Source organism: Bombina bombina, chromosome 5 (genome assembly GCF_027579735.1).
Source record: "Bombina bombina isolate aBomBom1 chromosome 5, aBomBom1.pri, whole genome shotgun sequence".
NCBI lineage: Eukaryota > Metazoa > Chordata > Amphibia > Anura > Bombinatoridae > Bombina > Bombina bombina.
The window spans coordinates 687,908,003-687,927,706 of record NC_069503.1 but is presented as its reverse complement, the minus strand read 5'-3'; the positions used below and the strand labels follow the sequence as shown (position 1 = coordinate 687,927,706).

General features: G+C 38.4%; 1 protein-coding gene across 1 annotated transcript in view; it reads right to left on the bottom strand.

The window, feature by feature from the left end:
- Window positions 1-19,704, bottom strand: part of EXOC2 (exocyst complex component 2) — a 914,329-nt gene that overhangs the window by 398,511 nt on the left and 496,114 nt on the right. The window contains 1 exon segment of the mRNA XM_053714663.1: window positions 3,099-3,178. Within this exon segment, the coding sequence (XP_053570638.1) occupies window positions 3,099-3,178 (80 nt within the window).

Here is a 19,704-nt window from a genome sequence, read left to right as displayed (position 1 = left end):
CTCCCTCACATAGACCTGTGGAGAAAAAGATAAAGACTGAGTAATCTTACACAGGCTATTATGATTAGGGCAGCATAAATTACATGGGAGGCGCAGTGAGAATTATGTCCCACATGTTCCCAGTGCTGTAAAGCCACCACTGCTCTACTGAAGAGACTGATGTGGACTATGGCTACACCCTAAGACAAAGCAGCACAATTTTGCACTACTTAAAAAATAATAAAATCTTGCTTGAAGAATCTTTTCTAACACCTAACTTTACCACTTCCTTGCTCTAACGTAGGCAAAGAGAATGACTGGGGTGGGAGATAAGGGAGGTGATATTTAACAGCTTTGCTGTGGTGCTCTTTGCCACCTCCTGCTGGGCAGGAGCGATATTCCCAATAGTAATTAGATGATCCGTGGACTCATCGTGTCATTAGAAAGAAAGTTGTATTCCTAGCCAACAAATACATGCTAGTGTAAAACATACAAAAAAAAATGCACCACATCACTCCACCCGAATATATGCATCCATAATAAATATGGAAAAATATAAATGTACCAATCTTAAACAACAAGAAAAAAATGCATATCTTAGGACCTATTATGTTGGAGGCAAATCCACATTTAGCATCATTCACAAATGTGATCAAAAAATCATTGAAGTCTGTATTTTGCTCATATATTAAAGTAATTTGGTTATGTATGCAAACTCTACATTAGCAACTAAAAGGACAGTAATGTAAAAATTAAACTTTCATGATACATACAGAGAATGCAATTTTATACTAGAAGTCAATTGGAAAGTTGTTTAAAATTGAATGTTCTATCTGTATCATGAAAGTTTACTTTTAACTTTACTGTCTCTTTTAGCATTGCATTATGTGTTTTTTAGAAGCATTTAAAATGGTCACTTTATTATCACAATTTGAGTTGTTTCCCTGTATAATGAAACACCTCTTGAAGAGCATGTTAAGTATGTTTATCTTATCACCTTTGCGCTAAGCAGTTGGTAACATATATAATTGAATTTGATTCTGAAGGACAGGTAAAAAACACAATTTTCAGAGGTTAACTGCAGAAAAAGGGGGCAAAATAAATGAGCACATATTGCAGGTTTTTTATTATGCAAATTTAACATTTTATGGGTAATTTAATGTAACTACAACATCTGGGATACACGTTTTCTTTTTGAGAATGGATACACCTAAAATGCATAATATTTTAAGGCCTTGGATTTTCTGGCCTAGCACGCAGCCTCTCTAAGATTACAAAAGTGCTATTGTGATCATTCTATACAGGAGAGCATTTATGTAACTTGTAAATAGCACACATTTTTCTACTCGTGAATTATCCTAATTATTCCTTTACCCAAAAGTAAAGAAAATAAGAAGGAAAATTGGAATCGTTTGGGCCGTTTTGATCACTGCCAGCAGAAAGTCTCTACATTATCTGGTCTAGTGACCATACTTTAAGCAAAGATGAAAAAAAAATTACATCAGTCTCTCTGGGTGGTTTGCGTGCCATATTCTCTCGTCAACACCGTGGGTGGCCCTACTGCATTTGAACACAGCTTAGCTAAAATAATTGTTTAATACAAATAATGCTAAAACTCTGCAGGAATTTTACTGCTGTGATGTAAAAACTTTCATGAGTGAAGCTGCTGTTTCCTTACGCAGTACACTAAGATCTGGTCTAAACGGAAAATCAGATCTTAAAAAGCAGGTAGTAAGTAACTTTTTTGACAAGAAAATGCTTTCTATGCTGCTTGGCAGATGCAAATACACTGAAGGAAAGTAAAATGAAAACAACAGATTATATTCAACAGTTACACATCAAGAGGGTATGTAAGGAAGTACTAGCTATTATTACATGCAGATGTATTGACATTCACACTGCTCAAGTTTGAAAAATATATATGTTTTCCTACCATTGGAACACCTATATACACTATAACATGCTTTAGATAAAAGCCAAATTACTTAAACGTCACAGCATTATGGACTGCATAGTTTGTCATATATACAGTGATTAATTAGTTAATGTTTATTATACACATGCATTTTAATGCATATACTTACATACTGTGTCCACCTCTGCACTACAACAGTCTAAAAAGGTACAATATCTTTTTGTGAGCCATTGCAGTGTTTTATTAGAAGATAGCAGCAAGCTTAGCATTCAGAATGTTAAAAAAATGTCAAGAGAACAAGTTTTTTAAAGAAATGTTGGGGAAAAAAAGCAAGTGTGGCCATTCTTCTACCTGCTACATTACCATACTTTGCAAAACAATTATTTAGTATACGTAGTAAGGAGCAATGCAGAGCACAGCACGTCTCTGACAAATAAAAGGGGCAGTAAAGTCATATTTAGACATTCATGATTTAAACAGAGCAAACAATTTTAAAGAACTTAACAATTTACTTCTATTATTTAATTTGCTTCCTTCTCTTGTTATCCTTTGTTGAAGGGTTTATCTAGGCTCAGGAGCAGCAAAGCACATTGGTTCTAGCTGCTGATTGGTGGCTGCATATATATATATGCCTATATATATATATATGGCTCCCCAATGTGTTCACCTATGCGTTAGAAACCAGTAGTGTATTGTTACTCCTTCAACAAATGATACAAAGAGAATGAAGCAAATTTGATAATAGAAGTAAACTGGAAAGTTGTTTAAAAATGTATGCTCTGTCTAAATCATGAAAGAAACATTTTGGGTTTCATGTCCCTTTAACGGAATGAGAACTTGTTTTTCACAGTGTTGTGCTATATACGTTAATGAATATGTTTTGTTTCAGAATAATATAAAGGCAATTACTTGAGTTTCACACAAAAAAAAAGTCAAAATAATAACAGGATGATAAAATAATCATTATGTGGAAGGTGAACTGCACAATTGTACACATCTATAGCTGATTATTCCAGCATACCACTCTAACAGTGACTGTCAGTATTCTACCCTTAATAGTTAGATCTAGTTGTATAATGAGCTTGAGTCACGATATACTAAATGAATTGTGTTTGGAAATAAGCATGTCATCATTAGCAGTCAAGGGATGAAAGGAAGCAGTTTAGCTGTTAATAGACGTTTTGTTTGGGAATGTAAAACTTACTTTCAGAACTTTCTCCAATTTTTGCGTCATTGACCCTTCTACTTTTTCCGTTCCATCCTCATCCAATTTTTTATGGATTGCTGGAAAAAAAATGGCAAGTTAGAAGGCGCTCACAAGTTGTTGTTTTTTTTTCTTCTTTAACTGCTTACTACCTGGAAAAGTGGTATTAACAGCGCTTAGTCATCCAATGAATACAACTATAATTAATCTGAAATAATGGCAAAAACTATAATATTGTTCACTTGTACATTCGCAAAATTATGAACCTCAGGTGAGAAACAACCATGACAATTAATTTCAAAGACATTTAATATAAATGTAATCATTATGAAGCTAAAGCAGTGTTTCTTTTTATAAAACATAAAAAGACATTCATTACTTCAAAATAAAATATTGCTATTAGTGTGAAAATATTTATATACTTAGATGTGTCCAGCTCTGAGGAGTTTGGCAGAGCTTTACAATTTAAATTAGAATGTGTGAAATTGTAAGACTATATAAAGCAGAGCGATTAAATCATAGTTACATATTGTTTATATATATATATATATATATATATAATTATTATTATTTTTAACTGACTATCCAGCAAACAACTAAACTTTCATGCATGTCTGAACCGTACTAACATTTAAGGCATAGCTACAAAGTGAGGCATAGCGTAATAAATAGGAAGCATTAGCATAATGTATACTTTATGGCTCACAGCAATGGTATTGGCTTACCTCTAATACAAAATAACCATTGCTTTTAAATACAGTAGTATAGTATAATAAACAAATGCATGATAAAAAGATAATGTAATAGCACTTAGTCTGAACTTCAAATGAGTAGTTGATTTGTTTTTGGACAAAGTTATGTCTATTTCCACTACTCCTGTATCATGTGACAGCCATCAGCCAATCACAAATGCATATATGTATATTCTGTGAATTCTTGCAGTAGGAGCTGGTGACTCAAAAAGTGTAAATATAAAAAGACCAGGCGCATTTTGTTAATGGAAGTAAACTGGAAAGTTGTTTAAAATTACATGCTCTATCTGAATCATAAAAGTTTAATTTTGACTTGAGTGTCCCTATAAAGCAGGATCGTGAGTAGCCCCAGACCGTATATAATTAAAAAATGCTATTACTTTCATCTTTCACAGTTTAAGTAATTATGTAAAGACATTTCTCTTGCACTTATGTGAACTATATATTTGTACAGCATCAATTATTCTTCTATTGGAAATATTGAGCAGGTAATGCCTCTAATTACTAGAATTAAATGGACATTAAAGTCAAAATTAAACTTTTACGATTCAGAGCATGCAGTTTTAAAGAACTTTCCAATTTATTTATATTATCACATTTGCTTCATTCTCTTGGTATCCTTTATTGAAAAACGTTCCTTTGGGTAGGTTTACGATGCAATATCGTGAGCTTGCTGCTGATTGGTGGCTGCGCGTATGTGCCTTTTGTCATTGGCTTACCCATTGTGTTCTGCTAGCTCCCAGGAGTGCATTGCTGCTTCTTCAACAATGGATACTAAGTGAATGAAGCAAATTTGATAATAGAAGCACATTTTAAAGTTGTTCAAAACTGTATACTGTATCTGAGTGATGAAATAAAAAATGTGGGTTACATGTCCCTTTAACTTTTGTACATACATGATAAAACATTACACATACAATGATGGTCTTAAGGATATCTACTAAAGCAACATGTAAGCTGCTTTTTATCTAGAGTGGTGTGCGATATTTTTTTCTTGTCATTACAATATATGAAAGCAAGATGTCATAAACTTAAACAGTTATATTTGAATTTTATTTAAATAGGAAAAAAAAATACTGCCAAATGGTTTACATGATGACATGAACACAATGACTTCTTCTGAACATTATGGTTTCATGTCAACATGTGCATCAATTAGCAGCAGGAGATTCTCTGTGGAAAAAGAACCACACATCTTGCTTATCAACACAAAAGATAATTGCAAACATTTGTACATAGCCTTGATATTCATAAATATTTGAACAATGCAGATTTAACGTATTCTTCTCTATATCCTTTAAAGAATTCTGGTTTTCAGAACTGCTTATGATCCTCACTAAATATTCTCTAGTGAATGGTACCGACCAGTTATATCTGCCGTCAATACCTAGAGGATTGAAATATAAAGCTGTGTGATTCTATACAAGGTAACATTCATTTTATGATTTATTTCTGGGAAAATAATTCACATGCCGCCAAGGAATATGACAAGAATATATATATAAAATATACAGATTAGCACCTAGGTGAACCAATCCAGAACTAGCTCATAATATAGGGGCAAAATTCACATTTTAACCAGCATACAAAAATTCATAGGAGACCCAAGAGTTCAAGCAGAAAGTGTATTTATTAAACAACTATATTATAAAAAAAAACACTCCAATATTGTAAGAACACACCAAAAGTGTATATGTGTATATCAAAAATATCACTATCTGGAGCAATCCTGTTGGAAGAGGGTTAAGAGGGCAAACATAATTAAGCAGTGTGTGGTAGGGTATCCATAGAGATGCTTGCACAGTCAGTTAGTGTATATATGGCATATGAGACATAAGTATTGCAGTCATTGATATGCGTGTAGCATTTGCACAACGATAGTTTACAGCAGGTCAGTCCTGGTTAGTATGTAAGCAGGCGTTAATACGGCAGAGCACAAACAGACAAAAACGTCAGCAAGGAAGGTATAGTTAACCAGTCCACCTAGAGTGATGACAGCAATAGGAAGATATTACTCCTTTAGCACACCGCAACCTTACGATCAATACCGGGTCCTACTAGAGCCGCCCCTCCGTTCATCCACTCACCGGGCTGACACAAATCACCATGAAAGACAAATCCTCCACTTATAGCTGTAAGCCAAATTCACCAGCTGCCGGGAAGTTTGTGTTGAAGTGCTACTGGTTTACCGCTCAGGTCGTCTCTGGATATCCCAATCAGAAAGTTGAAAGCTTAAAGGGTCATGTAACCCAAAAAAATATTTCATGATTAAGATAGAAGTAAATTTGAATGTTGTTTAAAATTGTATTCTCTATTATTTATTTTGTTTCATTCTTTAGATATCCTTTGTTAAAGAAATAGCAATGCACATGGGTGAGCCAATCACACGAGGCATCTATATGCAGCCACCAATCAGCAGCTACTGAGCCTATTTAGATATGTTTTTCAACAAATGAAATCAAGAGAATGAAGCAAATTAGATAAAAGAAGTACATTGGAAAGTTGTTTAAAATGTCATGCTCTTTCTAAATCATGAAAGAAAAAATTTGGGTTTTATATCCCTTTATTGGCTTCTCCAAATCTCCTCCATAAGTTGCACGCCCCCTTCAAACAAGAAAGGGGAATGCCTGTGTAGCGCTACACAGTCAGTGAGTGGATGAACGGAGGGGCCGCTCTAGGAGAACCCGGGATTGATCGTAAGGGTCCAGTGAGCTAAAGGAGTAATATCCCTTATTGCTGTCATCACTCTAGGACAGGGGTGTCCAAACTTTGCTCTCCAGAGGTTTTGGAACTACATTTCCCATGATGCTCAGCCAGCATTTTATCTAGCTGAGCATCATGGGAAATGTAGTTCCAAAACCTCTGGAGAGCAAAGTTTGGGACACCCCTGCTCTAGGATGACTGATTAACTATACCTTCCTTGCTCTAGGTGGTCTGATTAACTATACCTTCCTTTCTGACTTTGTCTGTTTGTGCTCTGCCGTATTAACGCCTGCTTACATACTAACCAGGACTGACCTGCTTTAAACTAGCTTTGTGCAAATGCTACACGCATATCAATGACTGCAATACTTATGTCTCATATGCCAAATATATACTGACTGTGCAAGCATCTCTACGGGTACCCTACCACACACTGCTTAAATTACGTTTGCCCTCTTAACCCTCTTCCAACAGGATTGCTCACGATAGTGATATTTTTGATATACACATATACACTTTTGGTGTGTTCTTACATTATTGGTGTGTTTTTTTTAAATATATTTGTTTAATAAATACACTTTCTGCTTGAACTCTTGGGTCTCCTATGAATTTTTGTATGTTGGTTTCAATTTGAATTGTTTCCCCTATATGAGCTAGTGCTGGATTGGTTCACCTAGGTGCTAATCTGTATATTTTTCAATTTAATTATTTGTGAACCCCATGAACTAAGGTGACCTGACAATATTGTTAGTTCAGGCCCCCTTTTGTCTCGTGGGCATATTTGTTATATCCAATGAGCTGGTTCTATTTTTTTCAATATATATACTGGGATGGTTATGAATCACTGCACTAACCTTAGCTAAGCTTATAAGCTGTGTGAACAGCGATGCTTTGGCATAAAGGGAATCTGCTGAAAAGCAGACTTGAAGTAAAAAAGTGTGTCATTGTGAACCTCATTTGCATATCTTACCCAGAATCCTTTGCTGCATTGGAAACAATGTAATTCAGAGGTTTTCTGTGAGAAAAACAAGCCTTCTGGCCTGTCTAGATTTGTTAATGAACTACACAATGAGTTATTTTCTCTCTCTCTCTCCTTTGTGGCATAGATTCAACAAGGTGTTGGAAACATTCCTCAGAGATTTTGGTCCATATTGACATGATAGATCTGCAGTCGACAAATCTGCAGTAACTGCGTGATGCTATGATGCGAATCTCCCGTTTCATCACATCCCAAAGGTGCTCTATTGGATTGAGCTCTAGTGACTGTGGAGGCCATTGGGGTACAGTGAACTCATTGTCATGTTCAAGAAGCCAGTTTGAGATGATTTGAGCTTTGTGACATGGTGCATTATCCAGCTGGACGTAGCCATCAGAAGATGGGTACACTGTAGTCATAAAGGGATGGACATGGTCAGCAACAATACTCAGGTAGGCCATGACATTTAAACGATGCTCAATTGGTACTAACGGGCCCAAAGTGTAGCAAGAAAATATCCTCCACACTATTACACCACCACACCACCCTGAACCGTTGATACAAGGCTAGATGGATCCATACTTTCATGGTGTTTACACCAAATTCTGACCCTACCACCTGAATGTCGCTGCTGAAATCGAGGCTCATCAGACCAGGTAGTGTTTTTCCAATCTTCTATTTTCCAATTTTGGTGAGCCTGCGTGAATTGTAGCCTCAGTTTCCTGTTCTTAGCTGACAGGAGTGGCACCCGGTGTGGTCTTCTGCTGCTGTAGCCCATCTGCTTCAAGGTTCCACGTGTTGTGCATTCAAAAATGGTATTATGCATACCTTGGTTGTAATGAGTGGTTATTTGAGTTACTGTTGCCTTTCTATTATCTCGAACCAGTCTGACCATTTTCCTCTGACATCAACAAGGCATTGTTGTCCACACAAATGCCGCTCACTGGATATTTTCTCTTTTTCTGACCATTCTCTGTAAACCCTAGAGATGGTTGTGCGTGAAAATCTCAGTAGATCAGCAGTTTTTTAAATACTCAGACCAGCACGTCTGGCACCAACAACCATGCCACGTTCAAAGTCACTTAAATGCCGTTTCTTTTCCCATTCTGATTCTCGGTTTGAACTCCAGCAAGTTGTCTTCACCACGTCTAGATGCCTAAATGCTTTGAGCTGCTGCCATGTGATTGGCTGATTAGCAATTTGTGTTACCAAGCAATTGAACAGGTGTACCTAATAAAGTGGCCGTTGAGAGTGTGTGTGTATATATATATTACACACAACACACACACACATATATATATATATATATATATATATATATACTGTATATATATTCCATCACTAAAAACACTATATTCCTGTGAAGACCTCATAGAAGACCAAAACAAGATGTCGATCCTGGATCAGATCCACCATATATCGATTTTGCAGAAAATTGATTCATCCTTGCTTTCTTTTGATAGGCCCCTTTAAACATTTTTATAAGGTAATAGAAGACATTTTAAAAATATACTGATACCATGGACAGACTGAGCTCTTATTTGAATAAGAACAAGTATAAACAGAATAAACATATTTGTTGATATATATTCTGTATTCTAATAAGCACCTTCAAAAACCAAATGGTATAGATTCTTCACCCTCTCACATGCTCACCCTGGTTTCTACAAAATAAAATTTAAGGGAAAAGTTAAGCTTACTTTATTCCCCTTGACAAATCAAGCATGATACAAAATAGTTTAATATATACATTTCTGTAACTGTTGTAGCAAATGTAATTGTCATCAAGAAAACCCATCTCCAAAGTTAGGAACAAGAACCATACAGGTAGCAATTACAATTCACACTAAGCACATGTGTGATGTTCAGCTGGAGTCCCGAGTTGAAAGACACATCTTGCTCATGGAGCATGCTGGGGATCTAAAAGGGACTTTAAAGTCAAAATTAAAAGGGATATGAAAACCAAAAATGCTCTTTAATGATTCAGAAAGAGAATACAATTTTAAATAACTTTCTAATTTACTTCTATTATCTAATTTGCTTCATTCTCTTGGTATCCTTTGTTAAAGAAGAAGCAATGCACTACTGGGAACTAGCTGAATGCACCCTTTTCAACAAAGTATATCAATAGAACAAAACAATTGAGATAATAGAAGTACATTGGAAAGTTGTTTAATATCATAGTCTCTATCTGAAACACGAAAGAAAATGTTTGGATTTCATGTCTCTTTAAACATTTGTGACTACGATTTGTGATGTACAATTTACATATATTATCTAATCTGTTTTGTTCTCTTGGCATCCTATGTTGAAAAGCATACCTACATAGGCTCAGTTGTGGCAATGCATTACTGGGAGCTAGCTGCTGCACAAATGTGTCTTGTCACTGGCTCACCTGATGTGTTCCACTAGCTCCCAGTAGTGCATTGTAAACATTTGATAATAATTGTAAACTTGTATAAAATTGTATGCCCTATAATGAAAGAAAAAAATGGCGTTTCATATGCCTTTAGGTAAAGAAATAGCAGATATGTAAAGTACTTTCTTAGGCAATGTCTCCCAACTGCAAATTGCCTCGCTGATTTGATGGGTGACATATAAATTCAACGAGGCCTGTTAAGTCATAGGACTATCTCCAGTTCCTTATTACCTCATATATACACAAAGGGGGAGTAATCCTATAACATTGATAATGTGTCTATCAATTGTAGGAAGCAATGTACCTAACCAAACAACCAAGTGATTGACCGGTCTGATATACCGCTTAGTGTGATGATTTCAAACTGGGAGGCCCAGAGCATTCTCTGAAATAGATATGAATTTAAAGGGACACTATACCCAAACATTTTCTTTCATGATTAAGGTAGAGAATATAATTTTAAACAACATTCCAATTTACTTCTATTACCTAATTTGCTTTATTCTTTAAATATACTTTAATGAAGAAATAGCAATGCACACAGTGAACCAATCACAGGAGGCATTTATGTGCAGCTACCAATCAGCAGCTACTAAGCATATCTAGATATGCTTTTCAGCAAAAAATATCAAGAGAATGAAGCAAAATAGATAATAGAAGTAAATTAGAAAGTTGTTTATAATTGTATGCTCTTTCTAAATCATGAAAGAAAAATTTGTGTTTCATGTCCCTTTAAATTGGTGGGAGCTCTAGGGCCTTTCATATCAAACAACACACTAGATTGTATTCTAAAATACCAGTTTGCAAAAGACTGATCTACTTCTAGCGGTAGGTAAGTGACCAACGGTCTAAAAAAAGAAAGCTGAATTGTACTTTCTTAAATGAAACAGCTTTTCACTGTAAAATATGCCTGACAATTTATGCTAAATGGAATAAAGAAACCCTTTTGGATGAACTACTTTTTTAATGTTTTCACTGGACTTTGAGGGATGAGAAAATCCAGATCTACTATAATAGCAAAACCATTAAATTGCCATTTACTGGGGTTCCTGTTCAATCCCATGGGGCCTTTCCACGATATCCGACATCAAAACTGTCAAACAGGCAATTACATAAGCCTACTGATGTACATACTTTAATTAATTTGAGAGGGACTGCCATAAAAATAAATATATCACACATAACATATGATCCTAATGTGGCAGCAAATTAAAATGTTTCTAAAAAGAATTAACACCCATTACAAGAAACCATTGATAAAAGTTGTATGGCTATTAATACATCACCTAATTGTATGTGTGTGTATTATATATGAGAAGGAACACAGGCAAAAATACAGTCTGTGCTGACCTATAAAACTGAAAAAACTACTGATGGTCACATTAAGAATTTCTCATTTTCTTTTACTAGTTTACTTTAACATATAGGATTCCATGAAGAAAACATTTATGGCAATCCCAGTCATGTACAACTTTCATTAAAAAGACAAGTCAAAAATAAAAAATAAACTTTTGTAAAGGGAAATAGAATTTAGGAAAGGATAAACGCCAAAACTGCTGAACTTATCTTCATGAAATTAGGCAGGGAGATATAAAGCTTCAAAGCTTTAAATGCAAAAAAATATAATGCAAACAAGAGCAAATGGCTTTTCAACATCAGATCATCAGATATTTTATATCCATAATTGGGGTTATATTGATATCAATTATCCCATATCACCAGAACTTTTACATCAGTATCCGTGTTCTCTAGAAAAAATGTTCTAATACTTTCTAAAAAGGATAACATTTTCCCCTATTCAAAGCACAAATGAATTGCATAATTTAACATAAATGTATTTAATGATAATTTGAGCAATAAATATTTAATAATTTTAATATATGCTGAAAACTTAAATTATGCTTACCTGATAATTTTCTTTTCTTCAGATGGAAAGAGTCCACAGCTGCATTAATTAATGTTTGGAAATATGAACCTGGCCACCAGGAGGAGGCAAAGACACCCCAGCCAAAGGCTTAAATACTCCTCCCACTTCCCTCATCCCCCAGTCATTCTGCCGAGGAACAAGAAACAGTAGAAGAAATAGCAGGGTGAAAAGGTGCAAAAAGATAAAAAATAAGAGACGCCCCACAGAAAAATACAGGTGGGGAGCTGTGGACTCTTTCCATCTGAAGAAAAGAAAATTATCAGGTAAGCATAATTTAAGTTTTTCTTCAATGCCCAAGCTATAGAGGACACTGAATGCATAAACAGGAGGGTACAATAGACGGCCCATTCTGAGGGCACCAGACCTGAAAAAACCACAACCCAACCAAACCCCACTTTGTCTGAGCCGGGAAAAAAAACTAGAAGGAAAAGGCCCCAAGGACCCTGACCCGGAGAAAGCCTAACTAGAGACCACAAGCAGACTCACTGAGGCAACACTCCTCCAGGAAAACCGTCACCCAGCAGTCGGTCCCCACACAACCCTTACTAGTACAGTACCAAAATCCCCAAAAGGGAGAGAACAAGGGTAAGTCAAAGGGAAACCCAAAAGGTACAGCAAAATCCATAAAGGAAAAACCCCCTTCAAAAGAAGGCCAAGTCCACAGAGACCCGGATGGAGCCCTAGAACAAGGGGAGACGACATCCAACCCACAAGGAGCAAACAGGCATCATCAAGGAGAAGAAACATCTCCCAAACATTGTGCAACAGCACCAAAATAGACAGCTGAAGACAAAGTCCTCAAAACGTCAGAACTCAGAGACTGAGCAAACCGAAAATTACAAGTAGCAAACTCAGAAATAAACATCTGAGTCCAGTAACACGCTGCCATCCGTAGGAAGACACAGAGAAAACACTATCCGTAAGGAAGAAGCGGCCAAACAAAATAGCAGATTGCCCAACCTCCAAGACAGAGGACACTCTCCAGGCAATCCAGGCAGCCAAGCCTACTCACAGATCTCAAAGGGGGAAAGGCACAAAACATCTAAAAAAAAAAAAAAAAAAAAAAAAAAAAGATCCACTGTCACCCCCAAGACCTGAGGATGATCAACAGATCTCAGATCCTACACCTAGCCGGACCAGCCCAAGCAATGGCAGATCTGAAAGCAAGGGAACTGAAAGGAACCCCAAGACCAGCCCCCAAAAGGGCGGAAAAATGGACACTGCCACTTCAACCTAAAGACAATCGAGCAGGCGTTAGACCCAAGGATATCTAGCAAAAAGCCACCTGACTAAGTCTCAATGAGGAGCCAGCAGCTCTTCAGATGGAAAGGAACAACTCAAAGAGCAGAGCAATCCCGAACCAGATAAAACATCGGTTCCAACCTCCCGAACACAGGAGAGGCGCCTAAAAAAGGGAACCACACCTCTGTAAGGAGGACAACGAGCCCCCTGAAAAGGAAAGCGCCGAGAAACACCTGCCCATATGACAGGAAGTCGTAGGAAGAACCGAGAGGACACAAGGCCACGTCACTGACGAACACGGAAGAAACCCTTAAAACACCATCATGCTAGCACACATACCAGGCGCAAAAGCGATAGCTTAGCAACCACAAACCTTCCGTTGGCTAGGCAGGAAAGCCCACCATTAGGTCACGTTAGTTGGCTGTCCCAAGGGAACCGTATCATCCGGCACAAGACAAGCCCCAAGGAGCGCTCAGTAAATCTGGCCAAGTTTTAAACAGAACTGCCAGAACAAGGGCTAAGCCCAAGTACCCCGGAAACTGGAGTAAAATCTTCGACAACCAGAAAATCAGGACAAGAAGACCGGGCCCCACCAATGTTTAGATTGAACAATCTTCCATGAACATAAATCCCTCGTCTGATATAAAAAAACAGACCTTTCAGGGAAAAATCCAGAATAACCCAGATAACAAGAGCAAGAAGCCCTTGCAAGTCCTGACCCAAAGGGAATCCAAGTCCCCCCGAAGGTGACCCATCCACAAGGAGAAACAAACAAAATCCAAGAGGTCTCAATGAAGAAGAGAACCACTAAAGGAACAATTCCAAAAAGGATAATTTCCTAAAGCAACACCGCCCCGAACGGCGGAAAAGAGGCGCTAAACCCTCTAATTTTCCCACCACGTGGAAAGGAATACTCTAGGTTCCGAGGGTATCAGAAACAGAGAGTGACACAGCAAAATTCACTGACCCAGTCACCAGAGAACGGCTATATAGGACTGAAAAAATCCCGAGAGCCGCACGGACCCGCAAGTCCTAGAGAATGCTTAGCTGAAACTTGTAAAACAAATAACAAGAAACATAAATAATGTTAAGAGCACTCGGAACCCCAACCTGACCAGCAATGTATAATAGGCGCCACGTGTCTGAATAAGCCGAGAGACAGAAGATCTGAACCCAAGCAGGACCAGTCTGCAACCAGGGTCATAACTGCCAGGCTTGCTAAATCCGCCCTCAGAGAGGGAGGAAGAAAAACAGACATACAAGGGACCAACGTGTCCCGAACAACTTCCGTAGAAGAAAACAGCGAGTATCGATCCCAGAGAAAGTTCCCGCAGGAAACATAGTATGAAAAATAAAAATAAAATTCATTCTAACCGGATAAAATAAAATGACAAGCAACCCGAGGGTTAACGCCCAAGAAGACCAGAAAGATCCACAGGACCAGCCTTACGGAAACCCTGTACTTCCAACTGGGAAGGATTTCCATAACAAGACTTAAAGGAGATTACTTCATACCCCATGTCTAACGAGGTGAGCCATTTGAAGGAGGAGACTGATGAGTCCCATAACCGAGAAGGATAGGGTCCCCAAGCAGTTTAAAAACGTGTCTGAGTAGAACACGAAGGTGAGCCAGCCTGTAACGAAAGGCACAACACTCAGGAACAGTTACAACTGCAGTGAACTGCCATGCACTCCTGTGGCCGAGAGACCTGGGGCAATCGGGCACGAACACAATAGCAAATAAACATCTGGATCTTGTAGAAGCGCAAGCGCCAAAAGTATGTAAAAGCAAAAACGTGCCACAACCTCTGGGGGGAAAAAACATAACCTGGGTTACCCGCATGTGTAGTAGTAGGGAGCGGTAGGGAACTCGTCTCCCGGAGGACAGGGCCCCCCGAGGCGGATTGGCTCAGCAGTTCCTTGAATCCCTGAGCCCAAGGAACAAGGCGCTGTACAACTACCTAAAGAACATAACTGACCAACCTCAGTCAATGGGGCCAATTCGCATTCATCACAGGATGAAGAATCTGAATCAGAAAGTTGAACAATTTCAACATCAGCATCCTCCATAGCTGGATAAAGGACACCAAAAAATGGACTAAATATAAAACAATTTAAACGGCACCTGACACCCACAATGGCTGGGGCACTCACCACCTCCTATGAACCAGACACCAGTGGACTAGATTTCTCCATCGCCACACAGTCAGGAATGCGGAAAACATAATTTATGCTTACCTGATAAATTCCTTTCTTCTGTAGTGTGATCAGTCCACGGGTCATCATTACTTCTGGGATATTACTCCTCCCCAACAGGAAGTGCAAGAGGATTCACCCAGCAGAGCTGCATATAGCTCCTCCCCTCTACGTCACTCCCAGTCATTCGACCAAGGACCAACGAGAAAGGAAAAGCCAAGGGTGAAGTGGTGACTGGAGTATAAATTAAAAAATATTTACCTGCCTTAAAAACAGGGCGGGCCGTGGACTGATCACACTACAGAAGAAAGGAATTTATCAGGTAAGCATAAATTATGTTTTCTTCTGTTAAGTGTGATCAGTCCACGGGTCATCATTACTTCTGGGATACCAATACCAAAGCAAAAGTACACGGATGACGGGAGGGATAGGCAGGCTCTTTATACAGAAGGAACCACTGTCTGAAGAACCTTTCTCCCAAAAAAAGCCTCCGAAGAAGCAAAAGTGTCAAATTTGTAAAATTTGGAAAAAGTATGAAGCGAAGACCAAGTTGCAGCCTTGCAAATCTGTTCAACAGAGGCCTCATTCTTGAAGGCCCAAGTGGAAGCCACAGCTCTAGTAGAATGAGCTGTAATTCTTTCAGGAGGCTGCTGTCCAGCAGTCTCATAAGCTAAACGAATTATGCTACGAAGCCAAAAAGAAAGAGAGGTAGCGGAAGCTTTTTGACCTCTCCTCTGCCCAGAGTAAATGACAAACAGAGAAGACGTTTGTCGAAATTCCTTAGTTGCCTGTAAGTAAAATTTTAGAGCACGGACTACATCCAGGTTGTGCAGTAGACGTTCCTTCTTTGAAGAAGGATTTGGGCATAAAGAAGGAACAACAATCTCTTGATTGATATTCCTGTTAGTAACTACCTTAGGTAAGAACCCAGGTTTAGTACGCAGGACTACCTTATCCGAATGAAAAAACATAATTTATGTAAGAACTTACCTGATAAATTCATTTCTTTCATATTAACAAGAGTCCATGAGCTAGTGACGTATGGGATATACATTCCTACCAGGAGGGGCAAAGTTTCCCAAACCTTAAAATGCCTATAAATACACCCCTCACCACACCCACAAATCAGTTTAACGAATAGCCAAGAAGTGGGGTGATAAGAAAAAAAGTGCGAAGCATATAAAATAAGGAATTGGAATAATTGTGCTTTATACAAAAAAATCATAACCACCACAAAAAAGGGTGGGCCTCATGGACTCTTGTTAATATGAAAGAAATGAATTTATCAGGTAAGTTCTTACATAAATTATGTTTTCTTTCATGTAATTAACAAGAGTCCATGAGCTAGTGACGTATGGGATAATGACTACCCAAGATGTGGATCTTTCCACACAAGAGTCACTAGAGAGGGAGGGATAAAATAAAGACAGCCAATTCCTGCTGAAAATAATCCACACCCAAAATAAAGTTTAACAAAAAACATAAGCAGAAGATTCAAACTGAAACCGCTGCCTGAAGAACTTTTCTACCAAAAACTGCTTCAGAAGAAGAAAATACATCAAAATGGTAGAATTTAGTAAAAGTATGCAAAGAGGACCAAGTTGCTGCTTTGCAGATCTGGTCAACCGAAGCTTCATTCCTAAACGCCCAGGAAGTAGATACTGACCTAGTAGAATGAGCTGTAATTCTTTGAGGCGGAATTTTACCCGACTCAACATAGGCAAGATGAATTAAAGATTTCAACCAAGATGCCAAAGAAATGGCAGAAGCTTTCTGGCCTTTCCTAGAACCGGAAAAGATAACAAATAGACTAGAAGTCTTACGGAAAGATTTCGTAGCTTCAACATAATATTTCAAAGCTCTAACAACATCCAAAGAATGCAATGATTTCTCCTTAGAATTCTTAGGATTAGGACATAATGAAGGAACCACAATTTCTCTACTAATGTTGTTGGAATTCACAACTTTAGGTAAAAATTCAAAAGAAGTTCGCAACACCGCCTTATCCTGATGAAAAATCAGAAAAGGAGACTCACACGAAAGAGCAGATAATTCAGAAACTCTTCTAGCAGAAGAGATGGCCAAAAGGAACAAAACTTTCCAAGAAAGTAATTTAATGTCCAATGAATGCATAGGTTCAAACGGAGGAGCTTGAAGAGCTCCCAGAACCAAATTCAAACTCCAAGGAGGAGAAATTGACTTAATGACAGGTTTTATACGAACCAAAGCTTGTACAAAACAATGAATATCAGGAAGAATAGCAATCTTTCTGTGAAAAAGAACAGAAAGAGCGGAGATTTGTCCTTTCAAAGAACTTGCGGACAAACCCTTATCTAAACCATCCTGAAGAAACTGTAAAATTCTCGGTATTCTAAAAGAATGCCAAGAAAAATGATGAGAAAGACACCAAGAAATATAAGTCTTCCAGACTCTATAATATATCTCTCGAGATACAGATTTACGAGCCTGTAACATAGTATTAATCACGGAGTCAGAGAAACCTCTATGACCAAGAATCAAGCGTTCAATCTCCATACCTTTAAATTTAAGGATTTCAGATCCGGATGGAAAAAAGGACCTTGTGACAGAAGGTCTGGTCTTAACGGAAGAGTCCATGGCTGGCAAGATGCCATCCGGACAAGATCCGCATACCAAAACCTGTGAGGCCATGCCGGAGCTATTAGCAGAACAAACGAGCATTCCCTCAGAATCTTGGAGATTACTCTTGGAAGAAGAACTAGAGGCGGAAAGATATAGGCAGGATGATACTTCCAAGGAAGTGATAATGCATCCACTGCCTCCGCCTGAGGATCCCGGGATCTGGACAGATACCTGGGAAGTTTCTTGTTTAGATGAGAGGCCATCAGATCTATCTCTGGAAGCCCCCACAATTGAACAATCTGAAGAAATACCTCTGGGTGAAGAGACCATTCGCCCGGATGCAACGTTTGGCGACTGAGATAATCCGCTTCCCAATTGTCTACACCTGGGATATGAACTGCAGAGATTAGACAGGAGCTGGATTCCGCCCAAACCAAAATTCGAGATACTTCTTTCATAGCCAGAGGACTGTGAGTCCCTCCTTGATGATTGATGTATGCCACAGTTGTGACATTGTCTGTCTGAAAACAAATGAACGATTCTCTCTTCAGAAGAGGCCAAAACTGAAGAGCTCTGAAAACTGCACGGAGTTCCAAGATATTGATCGGTAATCTCACCTCCTGAGATTCCCAAACTCCTTGTGCCGTCAGAGATCCCCACACAGCTCCCCAACCTGTGAGACTTGCATCTGTTGAAATTACAGTCCAGGTCGGAAGAACAAAAGAAGCCCCCTGAATTAAACGATGGTGATCTGTCCACCACGTTAGAGAGTGCCGAACAATCGGTTTTAAAGATATTAATTGATATATCTTCGTGTAATCCCTGCACCATTGGTTCAGCATACAGAGCTGAAGAGGTCGCATGTGAAAACGAGCAAAGGGGATCGCGTCCGATGCAGCAGTCATAAGACCTAGAATTTCCATGCATAAGGCTACCGAAGGGAATGATTGAGACTGAAGGTTTCGACAGGCTGTAATCAATTTTAGACGTCTCTTGTCTGTTAAAGACAAAGTCATGGACACTGAATCTATCTGGAAACCCAGAAAGGTTACCCTTGTTTGAGGAATCAAAGAACTTTTTGGTAAATTGATCCTCCAACCATGATCTTGAAGAAACAACACAAGTCGATTCGTATGAGACTCTGCTAAATGTAAAGACGGAGCAAGTACCAAGATATCGTCCAAATAAGGAAATACCACAATACCCTGTTCTCTGATTACAGACAGAAGGGCACCGAGAATCTTTGTGAAAATTCTTGGAGCTGTAGCAAGGCCAAACGGTAGAGCCACAAATTGGTAATGCTTGTCTAGAAAAGAGAATCTCAGGAACTGATAATGATCTGGATGAATTGGAATATGCAGATATGCATCCTGTAAATCTATTGTGGACATATAATTCCCTTGCTGAACAAAAGGCAATATAGTCCTTACAGTTACCATCTTGAACGTTGGTATCCTTACATAACGATTCAATAATTTTAGATCCAGAACTGGTCTGAAGGAATTCTCCTTCTTTGGTACAATGAAGAGATTTGAATAAAACCCCATCCCCTGTTCCGGAACTGGAACTGGCATAATTACTCCAGCCAACTCTAGATCTGAAACACAATTCAGAAATGCTTGAGCTTTCACTGGATTTACTGGGACATGGGAAAGAAAAAATCTCTTTGCAGGAGGTCTCATCTTGAAACCAATTCTGTACCCTTCTGAAACAATGTTCTGAATCCAAAGATTGTGAACAGAATTGATCCAAATTTCTTTGAAAAAACGTAACCTGCCCCCTACCAGCTG